The 10,116-nt window shown below is 36.0% G+C and overlaps 1 protein-coding gene across 3 annotated transcripts in view; it reads right to left on the reverse strand.

Annotated features, from left to right (window-relative positions):
* KIFAP3 (kinesin associated protein 3) overlaps positions 1-6,847 on the reverse strand; it is a 173,325-nt gene extending 166,478 nt beyond the window's left edge. The window contains exon 1 of one of the 3 annotated variants that reach the window (XM_007172509.3): positions 6,628-6,847. In XM_007172509.3, the coding sequence (XP_007172571.1) occupies positions 6,628-6,659 (32 nt within the window). In that variant the 5' untranslated portion in view covers positions 6,660-6,847. Of the gene's footprint in view, positions 1-6,578; positions 6,603-6,627 lie in introns of those variants that run through there. The other 2 variants (XM_007172508.3, XM_057548060.1) reach the window with 2 other exon arrangements.
* Positions 6,848-10,116: the final 3,269 nt, after the last annotated feature.

Here is a 10,116-nt window from a genome sequence, read left to right on the forward strand (position 1 = left end):
GATATACTAAGTGTGCAATAGCATTATGTTTAAAAATCAATGTACATACCTTATTTTTAAAAATATTTATTTCTAAAAAATGCTAAGCAGCTGTGCCTTCAGCAAGATATAATCTTTTGCAATAGTAACATCAGTGATAACTGATCACAAATCACCATAACAAATATAGTAATAATGAAAAAATTTGAAATATTGGGAGAATTACCAAATGTGACAGAGACAAGAAGTGAACAAATGCTGTTGGAACAATGGCATCAATAGACTTGCTTGGCTCAGGGTTGCCACAAACATTAATTTATAAAGAATGCAATATCTGCAAAGTGCAATAAAGCAAAATTCAATAAAACGAGGTATGCCCATAAATAAAATCAGAAATAAAAGAGGAGACATTACAATTGTTACCACAGAAATATAAAAGATCTCAAGAAACTACTATTAAAAATTATACTCCAACAAATTAGACAACATAGAAGAAATGGATAAATTCCTAGAAATATACAACCTCCCAAGACTGAATCATGAAGAAACAGAAAATCAGAACAGACTGATTCCTAATAAGGAGATTAAATCAGTAGTCAAAACCTCCCAAAAAAAGCCCAGGACCAGATGGCTTCATGGGTGAATTCTACCAAACATTGGAAGAATTAACACCAATCCTTTTCAAACTCTTCTCAAAAACTGAAGAGGAAGGAACACTCCCAAACTCATTTAATGAGGCCAGCATTACTGTTATATCAAAACCAGACAAAGACACCAAAAAAAACCAAAAAAACAAACCTGATGAATACAGATGCAAAAATCCTCAACAAAATGCTAGAAAACTGAATTCAACAATACTTTAAAACAACAATCATACACCATTATCAAGTGGAATTTATTCCAGAGATGTGAGGATGGTTCAACAAACACAAATCAATCAATGTGATACACCACAAACAAAATGAAGGGTAAAAGTCATATAATATCATCTCAATAAATGTGGGAGAAGCATTTGACAAAATTCAACATAGATTTATGATAAAAACTCTCAACGAAGTAGGTATAGAGGGACGAAACTCAACACAATATAGACGGTATATGACAGGCCCACAGCTAACATTATACTTATGGGTGAAATATTGAAAGCTTTTCCTGAAAGATCAACAACAAGGCAAGGATGCCAACTCTTGCTACTTCTATTCAACATAGTATTGGAAGTGGTAGCCAAAGTAATTGGGCAAGAAAAAGAAATGAAAAGTATCCAAATCAGAAAGGAATAAATAAAGCCATCACTATTTGCACATGACATGATATTATATAAAGAAAATCCTAAAGACTCCACCAAAAAACTGTTAGAATAAACAAATTCAGTAAAGTTGCAGGATACAAAATCAATGTATATAAATTAGTTGCATTTCCACCAGAAAGAAAAATTAAGAAAACAATCTCATTTACAAACGCATCAAAAAGAATAAAATACCTAAGAAATAAATTTAACCAAGGATATGAAAGACCTGTATATTGAAAACCATAAGACAATAATGGAATAAACTGAAAAAGATGCAAATAAATGGAAAGATATTCCATGCTTATGAACTGGAAGAATTAAAATTGTTTAAATGTCCATACTATCCAAAGCAATCTAAAGATTTAATGCAATTCCTATCAAATTCTCAATGGCATTTTTCACAGAAATAGAACAAAAAAATCCTAAAATTTGTACAGAACCACAAAAGAGCCTGAATAGCCAAAACAATCTTGAGAAAGAAGAACAAAGTTGGCAGCATCATGCATCCTGATTTTAATCTATATTACAAAGCTACAGTAATCAAAACAGTATGATATTGGCATAAAAACAGACACACAGATAAATAGAAAAAATAGAGAGCCCAGAAATAAACCCACACATATATGGCCAATTAATTTATGACAGAGGAGCCAAGAGTATACACCTGGGAAAAGACAGTCCTTTCAATAAACAGTGTTGAGAAAACTAGATGGCCATATGCAAAAGAACAAAACTGTACCGCTATCTTACACCATACACAGAAATCAACTCAAAATGGATTAAAGCCTTGAATGTAAGACCTGAAACCATAAAATTCCTAGAAGAAAACATAGGCAGTAAGCTCCTTGCCTTTGGTCTTGGTGATGATTTTTTGGATCTGACACCAAAAACTAAGGCAACAAAAGCAAAAATAAACTACTGGTACTACATCAAACCAAAAAGCTTCTACAGAGCAAAGAAAACCATCAACAAAATTAAAAGGCAACCTACCAAATGGGAGAAAATATTTGCAAATCATATATCTGATAAGGGATTAATATCCAAAATATATATAAGGAACTCATATAACTCAATAGCAAAAAACCAATCTAAGGAAAAAATGGGCAGAGGATCTGAACAGACATTTTTCCAAAGAATATATACAGATGGGCAACAGGTACATTACATTAAAAGGTGTTCAACATCACTAATCATCAGAAATTTAAAATCAAAATTGCAATATCACCTCACACCTGTTAGAATGGTTATTATCAGAAAGTCAAGAAATAACAAGTGCTGGAGAGGATGTGAAGAAAAGAGAAGCCTGTGAACTGTTGGTGGGAATTTATATTCGTTCAGCCACTATGGAAAACAGTGTGGAAGTTTCTCAAAAAAATTGAAAATTGAACTTCCATATGATCCAGCAATTCTGTTCTGGGTATTTATCCAAAAGAAATGAAAACACTAACTCAAAAAGATGTATGTACCTCCATGTTCACTGCAGCATTATTTACGATAGCTAAGACATGGAAGCACCTTAAGTGTCAATCAATGGATGAATGGATAAAATATATGTATATCTGTGTATACACCCACCTCCCCCCCCACACACACTGTAATATTATTTAGCCATAAAAAAGAAGAAAATTTTGTCATTTGCAACAACATGAATAGACCTTAGGGCAATGTGCTAAGTAAAATAAGTCAGAGATAGAAAAACAAATACCATATGATCTCACTATTTATTTTTATCTAAAAATAAAGCAAAACAAACAAAACCTGAACTCACAAATACAGATAACAAATTGGTGGTTGCCAAAGATGGGAAGTGGGTGAAGTGGGTGAAGTAGGTGAAGCTGGTAAAAAGGTATAAACTTCCAGCTATAAAATAAATAAGTCCTGGGGTTGTTATGTACAGCATGGTGACTATGGTTAATAATACTATATTGTATATATGAAAAACTGCTAAGCAAGTAAATCTTAAAAGTCTCATCACAAGAAAAGAAAAGTGACTGTATAGTGATGGATGTTAACTAGACTTACTGTGGTAATCATTTGGCAATATATACAAATACTGGATCGTTATGTTGTACAGCTGAAACTAATATAATGGTATATGTCAATTATATCTCAATTAAAAAAAAGATTTCAACTCAATGACCTAATTTTACACCTTGAAGAACTAGAAAAAGAGCAAACTAAACAACAAGCTAGTAGAAGGGAGGAAATAATAAAGATAAAGACAGAGATAAAAGAAATAGAGAATAGAAAATAGAGGAAATCAAAAAATTAAAAGTTGGTTCTTTGAAAAGATCAACAAAATTGACAAACCTTTAGTTAAACTAAGAAAAAAAGAGAGAAGACTCAAATTACTAGAATTGGAAATTAAAGTAGGACATTATTACTATTATCTCTGACCTCATAGAAATAAAAAAAAAATACTATGAACTCCTGTAAGCCAACAAAGTAGATAACCTAGATGAAATGGACAAATTCCTAGAAATTCACAAACTACCAAAACTGACTCAAAAGAAATAGAAATTCTGAATTCCCCCAAAATAAGAGATTGAATCAGTGATCAAAACCTTCCCAACAGAGTCCAAAACCAGATAGTTTCACTGGTGAATTCTACCAAATTAACACCAATCCTTCTCAAACTCCTCCAAAAACTAGAAAAAGAGGGAACACTTCCTAATTCATTCTATGAGGCCAGCATTACCCTGATACCAAAGAAAGACAAAGATGCCATAAAAACAGAATATACTTTTGAATATAATTTATGAATATCCTTTATGAATATTGATGCAAAAATTCTTACCCTTCTGAAGCTTATAGACCAGCAGGAAAGACAAACAATAACAATAAAATAGTAAGAGTGGGGAAAGACAAGGTATTAGGTATCATGGAAGCTAGCAGGTATATCTGACCTGGATGGCAGATTGTGGGGTGGGAGAGGGCAGCTCAGGAAATACCTTCTAGAAAAAGTGACATTTAAGCTAAAACAGGTAAGATGAAGAGTTAGCTGGATAAAGAACAAGGCAAGTACCAGGTAATGGGAAGGGCACTTGCCGAGTCTAACACTGAAACACACAGGGATCTAAAAGAAGTTATTTCTGTAAGGCTAAAGTATGGAATTGTTGGGGGCAGGAGGGGAGCAGAGAGAGATGAAGCTGAAAAGGTTGGTGCTCTAACTCTAAGGGCAATGGAAAGCCATCAGAGAGTTTTAAGAGGCAAAAAACAAAAAACAAAACCCACTAGATTAACTGTCTATTTATTTGTGTGCATAGCTGACTGAGGATATTAACTGTGTCTACTTAATCATTTCCGCAGTGATCAGAACAATGCTAGGCATGGACTAAGTATTTGGTAAGTATGTATTAAGCACTATTGAATCAAAACACTAATGGGTAGCAGAACAAAAAATGAAACCTGATTTTTGATTCTATAATGTATTACACATGTAAACATATAGAGACTATAGATTCCTCAGTAATAGCTAAAATGAAACCACTGAAATTAAATAATTAAAATTAGAATGAATCAATTAGATTGAAAACATACTGCCCTCTTGATAAAAACAAAATAATAAAAGTAAAAATATTACAAAAGGAATGAATATATGTAATTACTATCAAAGAATCAATCATTAAAATGGAATGTTCTGTCATATCATAAGCCATTGGGGCTATATGATTATATGTTGGATGCACATTTCTAAACTGAAAGCAGGCAATGCAAACTATTTATATTGTCAAAATTAGACAAAATTGAGAAGTGTATATTTCAGCCTTTCCAGATTCTGACCTTATTTTACTTCAAACATTATAGTGACTCCTCTGATTTTTTTGTTGAACTCCACATAATTTAGCTTTAGAAGTAAGCAATAGGTTGAGAATTACAAGTCACAGGATGCCTAAGGGACCACAGGATACCAGAATCCTAAGAAAAACTATTTTCTGGCACAACTACATTACATGAAAATAAGCTAATGGTGTAATAGCGACTCTTTGCCCTAGAACAACCTTGATTTTAAAGTTGAAGGAGAATTTCTTGTTTTCTTCTTTCACCAAATTTTCAATCAAGATATTTTAAATGACCGATGTAAGTAAAATGCAGTGAGGAAATAAATGCTGACTATATACTTGTTATGATTACATATTCTTTTTTGAAATTTTTACTGATAAGCTCTGGTTATGTAACAATTTCAGATATATTTCTATAAAATGGGACAGGCAGGCAATATATGCTCCAGGCCTGCAAAGACAGCGAATACAGTTGGTTGCTTGATTGATTTTACAATAATTTCAATCACTTTTAAGAGTCTATTAAAGGTTAGATCTTTCTGTGATGATTAGGGCCCTGCCAAGCTGGGATAAATACATTCAGTAAAAGTATACTATGAATTGAAACGATGACACCACCTTACATGCATGTTTTATCTTTTTAAAACATTTTCATATTTGGTCCTCGTACCTATCATAAACTGATACTTGCCCCATTTTTACATAAGGAAACTGAGTCGAAAAGAATACATGTGACTTTCTAGGGTATTTACACAATCAGTAGCAGGGACTTAGCTAAAAATGGAGACTCCTAATTAAAATATTTTTTTGTATTGGATCACTGCTAACTCTTGGTCCAGTGACAGGTATTCTTTTTATGAGGGATGAGCTTATCTTTGACCTGAGTCAAATAAATAATCCCAACAGATTACATTTTTCTTTAAGGAGTAATTGATACTACAAATATTTTTAAACTAAAGAAATGATGGCCTGTTTCATGTCAAGCTCCTGAGCAAACCTCTTGATAATTACGAACCTCCTACAAAAATTATACTGTCTACATGGCAGTGAAATGGATGAGGAAAGCAGAAATAAACTGGAAAGCAACATCTCAATCCAGTCTCCCATTAATTAAAAGCCACCACTTCTTTCCCCTTCATTTCAAAACCCCATGGCAGTGAACCCCAAATTGGAGACATAGGACAGAGCCGCCAGAAGACTTCAGTTCCAGGCTCCCACAGGATTTATCTATTAAAGGAAAATGGAGAGTCGGAGTATCGGGGAAAAATAGGAAGACGCGGTTTACTCCGCCCTTCGCTCCTCTACCCTGAACAATGTAATGCAGCAAGGAAACCATCTGCAATGCTGTCAGGACCCCGCTGAGTCAGGTAAGAGGCTGGAGAAACCCGCACCCCCTAAGGGCCCCTTCCTCTTTTTAATTCACCTTTCCCCCCCCTCCCTTTCCGTGATTTCTCCCCTGTCTCCCACCCCTCTTCTAAGCTTTGCCCAGTGACATCTCACGGCCAACCCAAGAACCTTTTAAGAATAACCTCAGGGTCCGGGCAAGGAGGGTAGGACCGAGCCTTGGGGGGTCGTCACCTTTTGAGGTATCTGGCGTCCTCCCCCTGCATGGCGGCGGCGACGGCGGCGTGGGGAGGATGGGGATGTCTGAGAGAGGCCGGCGGGGCTATTTCCGGGGACGCTGGCCAAAGTACCCCACACCCAAAGGCGATGACAGTCCTGAGGCCTGCAAGGCGGGGCAGCTACAGCGCTCTGGTTACCAGGGTGAAGCCGCCGGCTCCTCCCACGGCTCCTAGGCCCCAAAGCCCAGACCCGCCCAGAGCGGCCTGTATGAGCTCCGCCTCAAAGCGCATGCGCCTGCTCCGCGGCGCCAATACGCGCAGGCTCAGTATGCGGTGCTGGCCTTTGGGACTAATCTGACGCACCCTGGAGCGGAACGTGAAGGTATTTGCCGCAGATTTCAGCGCGCGTGGTTAAGGAGGGGCTCCGTGGTCACCGCCCCCTTGAGGATGGGAATTGAAAGAGTCATCCCGGTCAGTCGAATTGATATTTCAGATCCTTCGCTTGAAAAGAGGGAAAGGAATTCCGTTAACCTTTTAATTAGAGAATGCTCTAGGGCAGTCAAGCCCTCGGCTGGTAACCTGTAAAGAAGGGTTTGTTATTTGGGGCACTGTAGAAAAGGAACTGCACTGATTGCACTGAGAAGCTGGAACTTGTGCAGATAGGCTGACCCTTACGAAATGAATACAATTAATATCAACTTTGATCGAGGGGCAAATCTCTCACTTCCATTTTGGTATCCTAAATCTAGAACGCACCCCTGCCCCGCACACACACACACAGCTCCTGAAATTACAACTCCTAAACTAACTATCCCTAACTCGGGGTACGTTTGGAATCATTTCCTCTAAGACAGGCAACTGTTGGCAATTCAGGCCATAGGGCCAAAGGGCTGTTTTTTGTTTTGTTGTTTTTTTATTGAAATATAGTTGATTTACAATGTTGTGCCAATCTCTTATACGAAGTGAAGTAAGTCAGAGACAAATACGATGTGATACCACTTATATGTGGAATCAGTAGGGCTGTTTTTGAACCTTAGCAAGTAATGTCCTCTTTTTGAGATCTATTCCCATGGGCTCAGCTATCTCATCTATGCAAATGACTTACGTTCATTTATTCAGTAAATATTAATTGAGGGCCAGCTTTGTGCCAGACATCAAACCAGGCTCTAGGGATAACAAAGGAGGCGTTTCTACTCCCACTTCTCACCTGTCCCTCTCTTCTAGTTCTATGTTTTTAGTCGCCTTGCACTGTGTCTACACCATTGTTCCACTGCCTTTTTCAGATGCAATAAGTTAATGCAGTGCACTGCATGGAATATTAAATATAGACACAGTCCATACCGACTAAGAGAGATTTTTATCGCCCACCCATTCACACAGGCTACACTATTTCTGTCAGTGTTGTAGTCGTTCTTCCAGTCTTCCAGGGAAGGCTGTATGGAGCTAACTTTGACATCTTTCTTTGTATCATGCCCTCTTATTAAACTATTTCAAAATTTTATCTTTTCTTCCTTCAAGATATTCCTGCAATCCAGCTTTCTTCTCCATCCTCACTTCTACCTACTAGCCTAACCATTTCAGACTTGGAATACTGCAATTCTTTCCTAACTGGACTTCCTATTTTATGTTGTTTTTTTTTCCCCCCAAATATTCATTCTCAAAACTGATATAAAATTATACAAATTATCACTCATAGCTACATTACCTTAAAACCCCTACAATACCTAATATTGCCAGATCACAATATCTATTAAAATTCATAGATTATATGATAAGCATTCTTGCAATATAAGCTCCTTGAGATCAGAGATTTTGCTTTGTTTACTTCTGTATCCTTAGAACAGCATCTGGCTCATAGTTGGCACTAAATAAATATTTGGAATTGAAAAAAATGCATACTTGAGCTTGAAACAATAACAACAACAAAAATCTAGAGGAAATGCCCAGAGGCCAGAAAGGAAGAACTGAAAACTAGATCAATAAGGAGATAAACTGAAACTGGGCCCGAACTAGAGAAGCTGTCAGTCTATAGCAGGAACAGTACAAGATGAGCCTAGGCATTTTATTCTTGAAAGTAAGAAAATACTAATGGTATTGTGTCCAAAAGACAGTAGTCAATTTTGAGACAATTTGCCTCACAAGGAATAATTACTGTGGTTGATTTAACACATAATAAAAGTACAGGAGTCCATAATGATACTCAAAGACACATAGAAAAACAGAAAAACAAAACCTCACTTTCATTGAAGGTAATGACTGCATCAAATTCTTACTCTGAAACTTGGTAATTAAAGGAAATAATTAAGCATTTAATCCAAGCCTTTTGGAAATAAACCATAATTTACCTCCTCTTAATGAGGGAAAGCTCTTTTTTTTTTTTACAGAATATTCCTGCTAGTACTGGAACAATATAATTATAGACAGTTACTATTTTGCAAGCCCCAAGAAGTAATGTACCTGATTGATTTATTATAAAATAATTTAAAATGTGGTAGAGTTTCACCCCACAGATTACTTGATAATTCTAAATGGAAAAAATGTTACTTTACAATGGGGAGATCTAGCTATCAGCATTTTAAACAAGTAAACTAGGCATCATTAGTAGTCACAGTACCTGATAGTATATGCAATAGGAAGCACACAAGATCACCTATTAAGTATTATTGCCAAAAATTAACCCGAATCTAACTAAACTGTCAGATCGGTAAAAAATTAATAAATGAAAATCTCAATTAAATAGAGTTGGGAAACAGAATGGGGAGCTCTCATGCCCTATGATGATAGCAGAGCCCAACAGAAAGAAGAAAGACTCCTTTCCTGTCAAGTTCTCAGTCAGTGAAAAGTCATGGACTCTTTATTTACTATAGCCCTCCCAACTTCCTTTTCCTCTCTATAAAAGCATTGCCCTATGGGGCACTTGCAAGTGGTTCACTGCGATTGCAGACCCCAAATTACAATGCTCTGCTGAGCCCAAATAAACACATCTTTGCTGGAGAAATGTGTGGCAGTCTATTTTTGTTTCAGGTCAACAGATCTCATATGCAGAACTAAATAAAGAAGATAGCCCAAAGAGTGGGGAACATACCCAATCGGATATCAAGATATATCATATCAGAATAATAATTACAATGTATAGTATTGACATAGGGAGTGAAACAAAAAAGAGAACCAGACCCATGCACATGTGTAAACTTGAAATATGACAGAAGTGAATTTTCAGATCATTATGGGAAAAATGTATTTTCAATAAATGTTTTTGAGACAATTGTTTATGCATGTGTAACAAATTAAATTGGATCCCTACCTCATGCCATGTGCAGAAGCTAATTCTACATTGAATAAACACTTAAGTGTAGAAGAGAAAACTTTAAAAACATTCAGAAGCAAATATAAATTATCTTTATGACATTCAGTTAAGGACAAATTTTAAAACAAAATACAGAAAGCACTAGAAATAAGATTGATAAATTCACTCCATTAAAATTAATAACTTCTAATTATTAAC

This window comes from Balaenoptera acutorostrata, chromosome 1 (assembly GCF_949987535.1).
Source record: "Balaenoptera acutorostrata chromosome 1, mBalAcu1.1, whole genome shotgun sequence".
In the NCBI taxonomy this organism is placed as follows: domain Eukaryota; kingdom Metazoa; phylum Chordata; class Mammalia; order Artiodactyla; family Balaenopteridae; genus Balaenoptera; species Balaenoptera acutorostrata.